Consider the following 17,551-nt stretch of genomic DNA (forward strand, 5'->3'; position numbering starts at 1 on the left):
GCTCTCTGTGCTCGCTCCCTGTGCCTCCTGTGTGTGCTCTCTGTGTGCACTCCCTGTGTGCACTCCCTGTGCCCCCTGTGTGTGCTCTCTCTGCTCGCTCCCTGTGCCTCCTGTGTGTGCTCTCTCTGCTCGCTCCCTGTGCCTCCTGTGTGTGCTCTCTGTGTGCATTCCCTGTGTGCGCTCCCTGTGTGTTCTGCCTGTGCCTGCTGATTAGATTAAGAATCTCAGGTCCAAATTAGCAGTGCCTTTTTTTCAGTACTGGGGGGAGCAGACCAGGGCTGCTGATAAAAGCCATCTATAAAGCCACATATTGTGGCAGTATCACAGTCAGATCCTCCATAACAGTGTCATCCACAGATCCCCCATAACAGTGTAATCCGCAAATCTCCCATAACACTGTGTCATCCACAGATCCCCCATAACAGTGTGTTATCCGACCATGGATCCTCCATAACAGTGTCATCCACAGATCCCCCATAACAGTGTCATCCACAGATCGCCCATAACAGTGTCATCCACAGATCCCCCCATAACAGTGTGTCATCCACAGATCCCCCCATAACAGTGTGTCATCCACAGATCGCCCATAACAGTGTCATCCACAGATCCCCCCCATAAGTGTGTCATCCACAGATCCCCCATAACAGTGTGTCATCCACAGATCGCCCCATAACAGTGTGTCATCCACAGATCGCCCATAACAGTGTCATCCACAGATCCCCCATAACAGTGTGTCATCCACAGATCCCCCCATAACAGTGTGTCATCCACAGATCGCCCATAACAGTGTCATCCACAGATCCCCCCATAACAGTGTGTCATCCACAGATCCCCCATAACAGTGTCATCCGCAAATCTCCCATAACACTGTGTCATCCACAGATCCCCCATAACAGTGTGTCATCCGACCATGGATCCTCCATAACAGTGTCATCCACAGATCCCTCCATAACAGTGTCATCCACAGATCCCCCATAACAGTGTCATCCACAGATCCCCCATAACAGTGTATCATCCACAGATCGCCCATAACAGTGTCATCCACAGATCCCCACCATAACAGTGTGTCATCCGACCATGGATCCTCCATAACAGTGTCATCCACAGATCCCCCATAACAGTGTGTCATCCACAGATCTCCCCATAACAGTGTGTCATCCACAGATCGCCCATAACAGTGTCATCCACAGATCCCCCCATAACAGTGTGTCATCCACAGATCCCCATAACAGTGTGTCATCCACAGATCCCCCCATAACAGTGTGTCATCCACAGATCCCCCCCATAACAGTGTCATCCACAGATCCTCCCATAACAGTGTGTCATCCACAGATCCCCCCATAACAGTGTGTCATCCACAGATCCCCCATAACAGTGTGTCATCCACAGATCCCCCATAACAGTGTGTCATCCACAGATCCCCCCATAACAGTGTGTCATCCACAGATCCCCCCATAACAGTGTGCATGTGCAGCATTATCTCCATTCACTGCTATGGAATTGCCAGTGATCAGCTATTATCAGAACACTCATAGTATAATAGAGGATGGCGGTGCATGCACATTGTGCTCTCCCTTCACTTCAGGGGCCCGGATGGGACAACCCCTTTTTATTCAGCTTGTGGTTTTATAAACTGCACCATGGAAAATTACAAGTGCCCTGGCCATTCTTGATACGGGTTCCATGTCCAGAATTCCCTTTGAAGTTCAGTCTTCCGAACCGTCTCAAACCCCACAATCATAGGACACAAACCACCCATAGGATCCCATATAATGAGGTCTGTCGGGTTTCAGTTATGGATTCTGACATTCTGTAAGGCACAAGACAGCTGCATACAGGGGTGTTTTGTTCTTTTTTTCTTAGAATCTACATAGAGGCTCCTACCGAACCTCCGCCGAGTGGTACCTTGGAACTGGAACAGAGTTTAAGTATCAAGGTTTTTTACAGTAATAATTAATTCATGAAGTTATTATGCAAAGTCTTGTGAGACTTCGCAAAGTAATAACTTCGGCTCATTGGAGCCAATACATTCTAATACTGTACGGAGCTCATAGTATTCAGCATATTGGGCAGACTAGATGGGCCAAATGGTTCTTATCTGCCGACACATTCTATGTTTCTACAACAAAGTTTTATGCAAATCGACTTCGGATGAAGCATCCAAAGTCGATTCGCTCATCCCTAGTTATCAGTATAAAAATCTCCGAAAACCCCTTTAACAGTGAATTTCATGGTGACCTACTCCCTTTAAGTTATTTGTAGCCTTATACGAAAGATGTACGTGAAGTAGGAAAGATTAACCCCTTTCACTCACATACAAGTCATGCGTGCAGTGAGTGGTGTTCGTGACAATGCCTATAAAGTCAATGATGATATTGAGTCTTCATTTTTTAAAAGGAGTTGTCTCATCTCAGCCATTGATGTCATATCGCTAGGATATCCCACCGATGGCAAACAATGTGGGACTGCTGAAAATAGCACATGGTGAGCTCTCTGTTGCTTTGGGGGCCCATTTCTGGAGATTGGAGCAGGTCCCAGAGATGGAACCCACACTTATCTGACATTGGTGGCATATCCTAGTGATGATATAACCCTTTAAAGAAGTATAAGGCATGACTGGTCCAAATCTGTGGATTCTGGTGACTTTCAAAATTATCGAAACTTATCTTTGTCAAAACTTTTTGGTTCATGTTCCAAAGTGAAATGCCACAGAGAAAATTGGAGCTTGTCAAGGTCAAAGAAAAAATCATGAGGAACCAAAAATGAATGAGAACATGTTATGCCTACACATACAGCCCAGCTCTACCCAGTGATACAAATCAAGCACACGTATATACACCTCCTCCTCTCCGATCTGGAACGCCGAGAATTGAAATTATTTCATTAGTCATACTGTGTTGCTCTACAGTTCTTTAATACCTTGTACAAGGCATTCTTAACATCAGTGTTCCTCAGACAATATATAATAGGGTTCATGAGTGGTGTCACCAGGCAGTAAAAGATAGATATCACCTTGTCGAAAGTGAACCGGACTGTGGAGGTAGGACGTAGGTAAACGAAGATAACAGTCCCATTAAATATGGACACTACTGTGAGGTGTGATGCGCAAGTACTGAAAGCCTTCTTCTGTCCTTCAACAGAAGGGATTTTTAGAACAGAGTGAATTATGAGGGCATAAGACACTAAAGTTAGAAAAAAGCAACCCAAAACTATAGTCCAAGATAAGACAGTGAATGTCAATTCGCCTCTGGACGTGTCCTCACAAGACAGCTTTAGTAGAGGAGCATAATCGCAGAAGAAGTGGTCAATTTGGTTAGGATAACAAAACTTCAATGAAGAAACCCAGATAGCAGGCGAGGTGGCTGCCATTAACCCACTTGCCCAGGCTCCAATTGTCAAGCCCAAACTTGTCCTTTTGGCCATCATGGTTGTATAGTGCAATGGCTGACAGATTGCTACATAGCGGTCATATCCCATCACAACGAGAAAACAGTTTTCAGTGGCTCCAAATGCAAAGAAGAAATAAAACTGAACGAGACAAGCAGAATATGAAATCTCCTTGTTCCGGGTCAGTAGACCATCAAGCATCTTCGGAATAGTTGCTGTGATATATGCAATCTCTGCCACCGAGAAATTGGTCAAAAACACATACATTGGTTTGTGAAGACACTTATCTATAGCCACAAGTCCTATAATGAGTAAATGGGCTCCAATGGTGATCACATACATAAGAAGGAATAGGCAGAACAGAAAGAGCTCAGTCTCCCGAACCGCCTCAAAGCCCACAACTATGAAGGTGCTGGCCAAGCTCCAGTTTCCATTGCATACCATGGTCCCTAAAATAAGGGAAAATATAAAGGATTTAGCACACATGATTAATAAATACACATACTGCTTTCAGGAGAGGGGAATAAGATGCTACCACGCCAGTCTATTAGTGGCTTATTAGTCATTGACTAATGACTGGCTGAGCAATAGTTTTCTGAAATCCTTCCTGAAAGATGTACAGTTGTGTTAAAAATAATAGCAGTCAGACATCACTAACCTGATCAATCACTGTTTTTGGTAGAAATGATATTTCTACATGAAAAATAATTTACTAGCAGGTGTAGTAGAGTAATAGAAACCCAACAGACCCAATAGTCATGACATGCATGCTGCAGATTCTGTGTAATTGAATCACTAATTGAATGGGGCATGTTCAAAATAATAGCAGTGTGGCGTTCAATGAATGAGGTCATTCATTCTTTGAAAAACAGGTGGCAATTATTGCCTTTATTTAAAAAAGGAAGGAAGGCAGCAAATGTTGTACATGCTGGTTACAGTGCATTTCTCTCGGAAATTCTGAGGACAATGGGTCGTTCCAGACATTGTTCAGAAGAACAGCGTACCTTGATTAAAAAGTTGATTGGAGAGGGGAAAACATATAAAGGAGTGCAGAAAATGATAGGCTGCTCAGCTAAAATGATCACAAATGCTTTAAAATGGCAACCAAAACCTAAAAGACGTGGAAGAAAGTGAAAAACTACCATTCGAATGGATAGAAGAATAGCCAAAATGGCAAGGACTCGGCCAACAATCAGTTCCAGGAAGATCGAAGAAGGTCTAAAGTTCCCTGTGAGGACTGTTACAATTAGAAGACGCCTATGTGAAGCCAAGATATCTGCAAGAAGCCCCCGCAAAGTCCCACTGCTGAAAAAAAGACATGTGCTGAAGAGGTTACAATTTGCCAAAGAGCACATTGACGGCCTAAAGAGACATTTTGTGGACTGATGAAAGTAAGATTGTTCTCTTTGGGTCTAGTGGCCGGAGACAGTTTGTCAGACGATCCTCAAACACTGAATTCCAGCCACAGTACACTGTGAAGACTGTGAAGCATGGTGGACAAGCATCATGATATGGGGATGTTTCTCATACTACGGTGTTGGGCCTATTTATCGCAGACCAGGGATCATGGATCAGTTTGAATACATCAGAATACTGGAAGAGGTCATGGTGCCTCATGCTGAAGAGGAAATGCCCTTGAAATGGGTGTTCCAACAAGACAACGACCCCAAACACACCAGTAAACGTGCAACATCTTAGTTCCAGACCAACAAGATTGACGTTATGGAGTGGCCAGCCCAATCCCCGGATCCTAATCCAATAGAAAACTTGTGGGGTGACATCAAAAATACAGTTTCTGAGGCAAAACTAAGAAATAGAGAAGAACTGTGGAATGTAGTCCAATCCTCCTGGGCTGGAGAACCTGGTCACAGGGGCAGAAGGTGGTGACTCTATGCAACACAGATGTCCAGCAGTTCTCAGAAACAGCGGTTATACAACTAAATATTAGTGAAGGGATTCAAAGGAAAGCAAAATCTTCAGACATTTTTCAGTTTATACAGTGAATGTTTGAGTTTGTAAAGAAGAATACAAACACTGCTATTTTTTTTTAACAGTCTAATATTCACTTTTCTTCCAAAAATTTTTTAGAGGAACAACACAAATGTGATATATTTTTCTTCATGTTTTGATTTGAAATAGAATGTGTAGTGTTCCCAATGCATTTGTGTGTATGGAAATAAAAGCTATTAGAAGGATTTTTGTAATATTACAAGTTCATAGTTACTCTGTTTCCGGAGATGGAGTATTGACCCATCTTGTAATATTCTGATTGCATTATTTAAATTTGGAAAGAAATATGGGAAAATTGGCACTTGTCTCCTAGGACGTTTTGTCTTTCTTTGGATCAACACTGTAGGAGAAAAAGTTGGATTTGATGGATCAGTGTCTTTTTTAAACTGTATAATGGTCTACATAGAAAATGTTAAAGGGAACCTGTCATCAACTTTATGCTGCCCATACTAACGGCAGAATAAAGTAGAGACAGGTGAGTTGATACTTTTAGCTCATGAGTGACACACCGCTGAAATCAGCATTTCTGTCCCTATTTTATGCTGCCCTCAGTGAGATCAGCATAAAGTTGATGACAGGTTCCCTTTAAGTTCCACCTAAGGAAAAGTATCACTGGAGCACTCTAATCAGAAAATTAGAAGCATCAGCTGGAAAATATATATATATATATATATACACTCACCTAAAGAATTATTAGGAACACCATACTAATACGGTGTTGGACCCCCTTTTGCCTTCAGAACTGCCTCAATTATACGTGGCATTGATTTAACAAGGTGCATTCTTTAGAAATGTTGGCCCATATTGATAGGATAGCATCTTGCAGTTGATGGAGATTTGAGGGATGCACATCCAGGGCACGAAGCTCCCGTTCCATCACATCCCAAAGATGCTCTATTGGGTTGAGATCTGGTGACTGTGGGGGCCATTTTAGTACAGTGAACTCATTGTCATGTTCAAGAAACCAATTTGAAATGATTTGAGCTTTGTGACATGGTGCATTATCCTGCTGGAAGTAGCCATCAGAGGATGGGTACATGGTGGTCATGAAGGGATGGACATGGTCAGAAACAATGCTCAGGTAGCCCGTGGCATTTAAACGATGGCCAATTGGCACTAAGGGGCCTAAAGTGTGCCCAGAAAACATCCCCCACACCATTACACCACCACCACCAGCCTGCACAGTGGTAACAAGGCATGATGGATACATGTTCTCATTCTGTTTACGCCAAATTCGGACTCTACCATTTGAATGTCTCAACAGAAATCGAGACTCATCAGACCAGGCAACATTTTTCCAGTCTTCAACAGTCCAATTTTGGTGAACTCGTGCAAATTGTAGCCTCTTTTTCCTATTTGTAGTGGAGATGAGTGGTACCCGGTGGGGTCTTCTGCTGTTGTAGCCCACCTTTCTTTCCCATTCTGACATTCAGTTTGGAGTTCAGGAGATTGTCTTGACCAGGACCACAACCCTACATGCATTGAAGCAACTGCCATGTGATTGGTTGACTGGATAATCGCATTAATGAGAAATAGAACAGGTGTTCCTAATAATTCTTTAGGTGAGTGTATGTATATATATATTTATATATGCATATAATCAGAATACAATATAACAGTATAGTATTCGTTGTATTTAGTTTGCCAATTTACCCTCTACTGTGATACAGAACACCACCATCAGCTGTGTGTGGAAATACAGCCAGTATCAGAACTCAAGAATAGCACCACTGGGTTTTATAGACCGTCAATAACAGCTTCACTCTGGAGGGTTTAACGCTGGAGATCTAAAAATGTCACTGAACTCCCATCACGGAGAGAACCAAAAATAAAAAGTAATATGATTAATAATGCTATTAAGATTGAATGTATTTCAAGATATGAGATAGATAAGTTACATCTGCTTTACCCAAATGTTTCTCGTCTACACTTACCTCACCTGAGCAATGTTGGTTCCAGTATCTTACAAAAATTCTGACTCTGGTAATCCATTACATATTTGCTAGCTTCTAATTTAAGCTATTCCAACTTTTTTTTTCTGAGGGTTAAAATTGCAAAAACAAACAAACAACACAAGTACAAGCAGATTAGTGTCATTCCATAACCGCACAATTCTGTCTCTTCTTGACCATGTGGACATTTTGCATCACCAGACAGATCAGTCATATCATCATCATCTGAGTTTTTAGGCCCTGGTATTTGTTCAGTGCAAAAACATGGAATTATCTTCCACCTTAGTTGTGTTTGTCTTGAGAGGTTAACAGTATAGAAGAAGTGAGTTGTTTATCTAGACACTGAAGTTCCTACAGAAATGTTGCATTGTACCCCAATTACCGAGGAATTTCACCAAAATGCATTCTCCAGAGTTGTAAATCAAACTGCAGCATGCACAAAACTGAAAAAGATGAGTGATGCCCATTGGAAAATGGATACTGACCCTAATAAACCATAGTTGGAGGTCTATTGGAGATAAAAATATGGTGGCTTGGTTGGCTCAAAAAGATAACAATTTATATTTTGGCAAAAAAAAATAAAAAAAACATCATGGCGATCAGCTAATGACTGTGGTTCCAGTTTCTCTAGCTCCCAGTGGTCAGCTGTCATTGCTGATGGAAGTTGCGTCCGGCTATACTTTTTCTGCTGCTGGGCAAATGTACAATTACATGGCTTGATAAATGACAAATGCCAGACTTAGGCAGGTCGAACAGTTTGGACCTCCACTGATTGCCTGGTCCATCCTTCGCGAGTCCCAAGACCAGGAGTAGGAGTGATGAATGATGACCATCATTGAACTGACCCTAATAAGCCATAGGTAGAGGTCTGTAGTAAACATAAATGTAGCTACTTGCTTGTCTCACCAAGAGAATATATTTTTTTTATTTAAAAAAGAATCCATCATGGTGATCAGCTAATGGTTGTGGGTCCGGTTCCTCTAACTCTCATTGGTCATCTGTCATTGCTGGGGGAATCCAAATATGGCTATACATTTTCTTTTGCTGGGGAACTGTAGCATTACATGGTTGGATAGGTCACAAATGCCAGATTGGTGGAGATTGAACTGCTTGAAATCACACTGATTGCCTGGTGTGGGAACCTGGTCACAAGACCAGGAGTGGGAGTAATGGGTGATGCCCATTTGTGAACTGATGAGGACACTAATGAACCATAGGTAGAGGAACGTAGCATATTCAAATGTAGCTACCTGGTTGTCTCGCCAAATCAACAATTTATTTTTCCCAAAAAGAAGCCAACATGGTGATCAGCTGATGGTTGTGGGTCCAGTTTCCCTAACTCCTGGTGGTCAACTGTTATTGCAGAGGGAAACGGAATCTAGCTTTACATTTTCTGCTGCTGCATTACATGGCTGGATAGGTCGCAAATACCAGATTGGTAGAGATTGAGCTGCTTGGACCCAAGTGATTGCTCACTGGGGGAGCCTGGCCCATCATTCCTCTAGCCCCAAGACCAGGGTTAGGAAGAGTTTAAATGGATCACCGGTTGAGTGTGCCCTACTGCTCCATTCAAAGTCTATGGCACTGATGGAAAGCACAGCAATCCTATGCATTTGACAGGTGATAAATATTTGTCTGGAATAACCCTTTAAAATCACTGGATGACCCCCTCAGATAACACTGGAGGATAATAGACTTCTCAATACCTCAATGGAGGATGGTACTGGCCATGGTCCTTCCCAGTCTATCAGAGAACTAAAGCCTATTATGTAGCAGGTAGCCATGTCCATGACTTCCTTGTACAAGCTCAACAGGAAGACAGTCTACCCTTCGAAACTTTTTGCCAACCATTGAGTTGGACATTGCTGTATTTAGAGAAATGTTATAGAAACCAGTAATACTGTGGCCATAGGTAGCTAAGAGTCCATACTGTACCTCCGTGTGACTCAGACTATACTAAATCATGGCATTAGCTCACGTTGTCTGTGCCTAGATGCACTGCTCAAGGAGGCACATTGCCACAGAGGGCCTATGAGCAACCTGTAGTATTCCGCCATTGATATAAGACATGCCGCCATACATGTAACCTTACTATACACATACTATCACAATAAGGGCTCATTCAGACGGCCGTATGAAGGAGTCCCCATCCGTTCCGCAATTTTGCGGAACGGGTGCAGACCCTTCATTTTAATGTGGCCGCAAAAGATACGGACAGCACAACGTGGTTCCGTTCAGCGACTCTGCGGAAAAGATAGAACATGTCCTATTGTTGTCCGCAATTGCGGACAAGAATAAACATTATATATTATGGTTACGGCCATGTGCGGTCCGCAAATTGCGGAACGCACACGGCTGTATCCGTGTTTTGCGGATCCGCAAATCACTCCGGCCGTCTGAATGGGTCCTTAACAGTTAACATTTTAATAATCTCTCATGTTGACTCTTAAGATTTCCACTAAGAACGCATCAGTTGTGCCTCCATGTCCTCCAGGTAATTGCCTTGCACTTCCAATATCATTTAAGATTGTGATTTCACAGTAATAATCGCTTTCCAATTAACAAATCCCATGGAGGGGTAATTAATGAGCTGTTTACAGAGCGAGGAAACTTCCATGTTGATACTTCTCCCCCCCCCATTTAGTGAAAGGTTGCTAATTATTACAACATGGAACAGAATCTCAGAGGTGTTCAGGTCGTAATCACTTTACCGCTTAGATTCCCCGAGCCTGACGTAAAACAGAATACAAAATTGCATAATATGAAGGAAGTGTGAGGGTAGACATACAGTACTAGGCAAGGAATAGACATAGCCCAGCTCACCGCTCCTTACACAGGTATTCCTCGAAGGCAGGAAGAAATGGGGCAAACAATATCCAGCTCTGCAATGGGAATCCTCTTTATTTGATCAGGTAGATCCAGCATGGTGGTAGGATTACTTGCTATGACTAAGGATCTGTAAGCCTACCTCCCTACCACCATGCTGGATCTACCTGATCGAATAAAGAGGATTCCCATTGCAGTGCTGGATATTGTTTTACACACTACTGTGCAAAAGTATTAGGCAGAATTTGGAAAAATGCTGCAAAGTAAGAATGCTTTTAAAAATAGAAGAGTTACTAATTTATTTTTATCAATTATAGGGGTTGTCCAGACTTTTCATATTGATGAATTGATGACTCATCCTCGGGATAGGTCATCAATATGAGATCGGCAGTGGTCCGACTTCCGAGACCCCTGCCGATCAGCTGTATGAAGAGGCCGCAGTGCCCAGTGAGCGCTAAGGCCTCATCCTAGGACATGTGACATCACGTTCTTCGGTCACATGGCCTAGGCACAACTAAAGTGTTTGTCCGACCTGTGATACCAAGCACAGCCGCTATCAAATGGACGGCATTGTGCTTGCTAAGGAGTCAGGAGGCTGCAGCGCCACAGTTTCATCAAATAGCTGATCGTCAGCATCCTAAAATCTCATTGTGAGAGGTACATACCGTATGGGAATAACCGGTTAAGGAACAAAAAGAAACCAATGTGGATAAACAGAACTGTAAAGAAAGCAATAAATGACAAAAATAAAGCATATAAATCACTAAAACAAGAAGGTAGCACGGAAGCACTGAAAAACTATAAGGAAAAAAATAGAACATGTAAAAAACAAATAAAAGCGGCCAAACTAGAGACAGAGAGATTATTTGCCAAAGAAAGTAAAACTAACCCTAAAATATTCTTTAATTATATAAATGTTTAAAAGTATAAATCGGAAGGTGTCGGCCCGTTAAAGAGTAATGAGGGGGGAGTCGCAGAGAGCGATGAGGAGAAAGCAAAGCTGTTAAATATTTTTTTCTCCACTGTATTCACTGAGAAAAATAAACTGTCAGATGAAATGCTGAATGTTGAAATAAATTCCCCATTAAAAGTGTCCTGTCTGACCCAGGAAGAAGTACAACAACGACTTAAAAAGATTAAAATAGACAAATCGCCAGGACCGGATGGCATACACCCCCGTATCCTAAGGGAATTAAGTAATGTCATAGCCAGACCCTTATTTCTGATATTTGCAGTCTGTATACTGACAGGGAATGTCCCACAGGATTGGCGCATGGCAAATGTGGTGCCAATATTCAAAAAGGGTCCAAAAACAGAGCCTGGAAACTATAGGCCGGTAAGTTTAACATCTGTTGTGGGTAAACTGTTTGAAGGTTTTCTGAGAGATGCTATGTTAGAGCATCTTAACGGAAATAAGCAAATAACGCCATATCAGCATGGCTTCGTGAGGGATCGGTCATGTCAAACTAATTTAATCAGTTTCTATGAGGAGGTAAGTTCTAGACTTGACAGCGGCGAATCAATGGATGTCGTATATCTGGACTTCTCCAAAGCATTTGACACTGTACCACATAAAAGGTTAGTATATAAAATGAGAATGCTCGGACTGGGAGAAAACATCTGTATGTGGGTAATTAATGGTACATACTCAGATTGGGTCACTGTCACTAGTGGGGTACCTCAGGGGTCAGTATTGGGCGTTATTCTCTTCAATATATTTATTAATGATCTTGTAGAAGGCTTGCATAGTAAAATATAAATTTTCGCAGATGACACTAAACTGTGTAAAGTGATTAACACTGATGAGGACAGTATACTGTATATATATACTACAGAGGAGAGTATACTGTGTATATACACTACAGAGGACAGTATACTGTATATATACTACAGAGGACAGTATACTACTACAGAGGGATCTGGATAGATTGGAGGCTTGGGCAGATAAGTGGCAGATGAGGTTTAACACTGATAAATGTAAAGTTATGCACATGGGAAGGAATAATGCAAGTCACCCGTACATACTAAATGGTAAAACACTCGGTAACACTGACATGGAAAAGGATTTAGGAATTTTAATAAACAGCAAACTAAGCTGCAAAAACCAGTGTCAGGCAGCTGCTGCCAAGGCCAATAAGATAATGGGTTGCATCAAAAGGGGCATAGATGCCCGTGATGAGAACATAGTCCTACCACTTTACAAATCACTAGTCAGACCACACATGGAGGACTGTGTACAGTTCTGGGCTCCTGTGAACAAAGCAGACATAGCAGAGCTGGAGAAGGTCCAGAGGAGGGCAACTAAAGTAATAACTGGAATGGGGCAACTACAGTACCCTGAAAGATTATCAAAATTAGGGTTATTCACTTTAGAAAAAAGACGACTGAGAGGAGATCTAATTAATATGTATAAATATATCAGGGGTCAGTACAGAGATCACTCTCATCGTCTATTTATCCCCAGGACTGTGACTGTGACGAGGGGACATCCTCTGCGTCTGGAGGAAAGAAGGTTTGTACACAAACATAGAAGAGGACTCTTTACGGTAAGAGCAGTGAGACTATGGAGCTCTCTGCCTGAGGAGGTGGTGATGGTGAGTACAATAAAGGAATTCAAGAGGGGCCTGGATGTATTTCTGGAGTGTAATAATATTACAGGATATAGCTACTAGAGAGGGGTCGCTGATCCAGGGACTTATTCTGATGCCTGATTGGAGTCGGGAAGGAAGTTTATATTCCCCTAAAGTGGGGAAAATTGGCTTCTACCTCACAGGGTTTTTTGTCTTCCTCTGGATCAACTTGCAGGATAACAGGCCGAACTGGATGGACAAATGTCTTTTTTCGGCCTTATGTACTATGTTACTATGTATGTCAGGGGGTCTCAGGAGTCGAACCCCCGCTGATCTCATATTGATGACCTGTCCTGAGTATGGGTTGATATAATAATCCTGGAAAACCCCTTTAAAAAATGCAAAATAAATGAACAAAATAGAAATCCAAGTCCAATCAGTATTTGGTGTGACTACCCATTGTCTTCGGCATCAGTTCTTCTAGGGACTCTTGCACACAGTTTTTGAAGAAACTCAGCAGAGAGATTATTCCAAACATCTTGGAGGACTAAGCACTGATGTAGGCTTCATCCAGTCCTTCTGTCTCTTCATGTAATCCCAGACAGACTGGGTGATGTTGAGATCTGTGGGGGGCAAATCATCACATCCAGGACTCCTTCTTTACACTTAAGATAGTTCTTAATGACATTCGCTGTATGTTTGGGATCATTGGTCATACTCTTTCAGCAGCCATTATCTTCTGGATTTGTAGATGGATAACAATGAATGATATCCTCTTTGCTCCCAGGTGCACACATGTAGTGGATGTCCAGCTTCCAAGAGAATAGCTTGTAGACTCAAAGCTCGGATCCTAAAGTGTCTCCACACCCTGGAGAAACTGGATCCAGCGAGTACAATCATATCTTTTTTATTGACAACTGTTCACATTAAAAGACGCACATCCTGATCTAGTCTGACACGTTTCAACCGTATCAACCGTCATAGACCGAATGCACACGGCCGTGGAACACGGAGGTGAGCGGTCTGTGGTATCCCGGCCTGGCATCCTGCTGACAGCAGAAGCGCACGGCGTCATTGGCTGCTATGATGCCGTGCGCTTCATGCCGCCGCTGCACTACAGTAATACACTCGCATGATCATATGATTTTTTTCCAAGCAGCATGCAGATTGTCTGGATGCTGCCGGCGTTAAACCCAATGAGCAGTAGTGACCAAAGCTGCAGAGGTTCAGGGAGCGAGGATGGTCAATATATAGAGGGGTCTAATGCAATTTGGGGTTTTGGTCTGGGGTATGAATTTTTGTAGGGGTATGAATTTATTTAGGAGTCAGGTATTTAAATTACTTTTGAGGTCAAGTTTTAATTTATGGATTAATTTAGAAGTCTGGTTTCTGCAATTAATAGGGCTGATATCTGAATTTATTTAAGGGTTTGATCTGGGGTCTGCAATTTTTTTTATGTATCTGGTCTGAATAAAGAGGCTCCAGAATTATTTCATGGGGAATACAAGTATTTATTAAAACATGTCAGGAGAGGAGACAGATCTTCATCCAAGGCTTGGCATTCTGCTTGTAGCTATACTGGATGCATGCAGTATAACCTTGTATACTCAGTAGCATACAGTTGCAATAAAAAGTATGTGAACCCTTTGGAATGATATGGATTTCTGCACAAATTGGTCATAAAATGTCACAACAATAGACAATCGCAGTCTGCTTAAACTAATAACACACAAAGAATGAAATGTTACCATGTTTTTATTGAACACACCATGTAAACATTCACAGTGCAGGTGGAAAAAGTATGTGAACCCCTAGACTAATGACATCTCCAAGAGCTAATTGGAGTGAGGTGTCAGCCAACTGGAGTCCAATCAATGAGATGAGATTGGAGGTGTTGGTTACAGCTGCCCTATAAAAAAACATACACCAGTTCTGGGTTTGCTTTTCACAAGAAGCATTGCTTGATGTGAATGATTCCTCGCACAAAAGAGCTCTCAGAAGACCTACGATTAAGAATTGTTGACTTGCATAAAGCTGGAAAGGATTGCAAAAGTATCTCCAAAAGCCTTGCTGTTCCTCAGTCCACGGTAAGACAAATTGTCTATAAATGGAGAAAGTTCAGCACTGCTGCTACTCTCCCTAGGAGTGGCCGTCCTGTAAAGATGACTGCAAGAGCACAGCGCAGACTGCTCAATGAGGTGAAGAATCCTAGAGTGTCAGCTAAAGACTTACAAAAGTCTCTGGCATATGCTAACATCCCTGTTAGCGAATCTACGATACGTAAAACACTAAACAAGAATGCATTTCATGGGAGGATACCACAGAGGAAGCCACTGCTGTCTAAAAAAAGCATTGCTGCACGTTTACAGTTTGCACAAGAGCACCTGGATGTTCCACAGCAGTACTGGCAAAATATTCTGTGGACAGATGAAACCAAAGTTGAGTTGTTTGGAAGAAACACACAACACTATGTGTGGAGAAAAAGAGGCACAGCACACCAACATCAAAACCTCATCCCAACTGTGAAGTATGGTGGTGGGGGCATCATGGTTTGGGGCTGCTTTGCTGCGTCAGGGCCTGGACGGATTGCTATCATAGAAGGAAAAATGAATTCCCAAGTTTATCAAGACATTTTGCAGGAGAACTTAAGGCCATCTGTCCTCCAGCTGAAGCCCAACAGAAGATGGGTGTTGCAATAGGACAACGACCCAAAGCATAGAAGTAAATCAACAACAGAATGGCTTAAACAGAAGAAAATACACCTTCTGGAGTGGCCCAGTCAGAGTCCTGACCTCAACCCGACTGAGATGCTGTGGCATGACCGCAAGAAAGCGATTCACACCAGACATCCCAAGAATATTGCTGAACTGAAACAATTCTGTAAAGAGGAATGGTCAAGAATTACTCCTGGCCGTTGTGCACGTCTGATCTGCAACTACAGCAAACGTTTGGTGGAAGTTATTGCTGCCAAAGGAGGTTCAACCAGTTATTAAATCCAAGGGTTCACATACTTTTTCCACCTGCACTGTGAATGTTTACATGGTGTGTTCAATTCTTTATGTTATTAGATTAAGCCGACTGTGATTGTCTATTGTTGTGACTTAGATGAAGATCAGATCACATTTTATGACCAATTTGTGCAGAAATCCATATCATTCCAAAGGGTTCACATACTTTTTTTTGCAACTGTAATAACATTTGGATGTGAATTATATACCGGTACTTTAAGGTGGGGCTGGGGCATTATATATAAGGTAGGCATCATTTAACAGCACTATGGGGGGTACCATTATAAAGTGGCACTACAGGGGGCATTATACACTGGGGGCAGGGGCAGATTAAGTGCACGATAGGCCCGGGGCTGTCTACCCAACTCGGGCCCCCCTCCATTTTAGTCTAGTGTTTTTTTCTATATGAAGAGGCTGCGGTGCTTCGTAAGCGCCACAGTCTCTTCCTAGGCCATATGACATCGTTCACATGGCCTAGAGGTGCAGCTCACTTCCATCCGAGTGATTGGGGCTGAGCTGCAATACCGAGCACAGTGGCTGCGGCGCTCACTGGGACATAGCGGTCTCCTCAAACAGCTTATTGGCGGGGGTGCCAGGAGTCGGACCCCCACATTTAATATACACAGGTCCATTATGGTACAATCCCTGGACAGTATTAATATTAAATGTGACTATAACCCCCCTCATCCATAGAAATTAATCCATGCACTGCTGCACATGGGTGTATTCCTATGAATGAGGGGGGTTATAGTCACATTTAATGCAAATACTTAGGCCAATAATAGTACAGCTCCTGGACAGTGTTTACATTAAATGTGACTGTAACCCCCCCCCCCCCCCCCCATCCTAAAGAGTGTATTCCTATAGATGAGGAGCGGTTATAGCCATATGTAATACGTATTTGTCCAGGTCGGCCCTTGAGCGCCCCTTCTTTATATCCAGGCTGTCACTCACCAAGTCTCAGGTAGAGACAGCCCAGTAGTCCCAGGGGAAAGCAGCGCTGACTCCGGGTGCCGGAGGTTCAGTAGTGACGAGCAGTTGGTAGTGGCGAGCGGTCGGGCAACTGATTGGTGGAGGCGGCAGAGCAGCAGTTCCCGCCGTGCTCACCACCTATCAGCTCAACATACAGGGCAGCAGCGCCGGAGCGCGTCACAGTAGGGGAGGGCGGTGTGGTTCGGAGGACAGCACAGCGTCAGCAGACTGAGCGCTCACACGTCCTATTAAACATGCGTGCTGGCGGCATTTAGCTTTAATGACCGCCGCCCGCACCACACTTCCTACTAGAGAGCTGTTTGAGAAGGTACCAGTGCTCCTGTGAGCCCCGCAGCCTTCTCCCTGCTCACCAATCACAGCGCCGTACATTGTATAGCGGTTCGGCTTGGTTTTGCGCTCAGCCCCATTCACTTCTATGGGCTTAGCTGCTCTTAGGCCATGTGACTGATGAACGTGACATCGCTGGCTTAGGGAAGGCTATAAGAAGGCTGCGGTGCTTCTGCGAACGACGGTGCCTTCTCAAGCAACTGATCAGCGGGAGGCCTGGGTATCGGACCCCCACCAATCAGTTAAAATATCTCAGAACCCCTTTAACCCCAAAAATATCCCTCTTGTTATGTTATCAGGCTGCGCCAGTTGCTAAATGGGTACAGGGGATTGCTGGGGCTACCCCCATAGTCACTATGGGGGTAGCCTTGGTGGCTAGCAGGGGAGGGGAGCGTACTCAACCTTCACAGTGTGTGACCTGGTGCTGAGGATCCTGCAGGGTGAGGAACGGCTTTGTTACACTGTGACATTGTGTTAA

General features: G+C 43.3%; 1 protein-coding gene across 1 annotated transcript; it reads right to left on the reverse strand.

The window, feature by feature from the left end:
- Positions 1–2,883: 2,883 nt before the first annotated feature.
- LOC122919735 (olfactory receptor 6N1-like) lies at positions 2,884–3,831 on the reverse strand. Its single transcript, XM_044268920.1, has one exon. The coding sequence runs from the start codon at positions 3,829–3,831 to the stop codon at positions 2,884–2,886; it is 948 nt and encodes a 315-aa protein (XP_044124855.1).
- Positions 3,832–17,551: the final 13,720 nt, after the last annotated feature.

The sequence above is a fragment of the Bufo gargarizans genome, chromosome 9 (assembly GCF_014858855.1).
Source record: "Bufo gargarizans isolate SCDJY-AF-19 chromosome 9, ASM1485885v1, whole genome shotgun sequence".
Classification (NCBI taxonomy): Eukaryota; Metazoa; Chordata; class Amphibia; order Anura; family Bufonidae; genus Bufo; species Bufo gargarizans.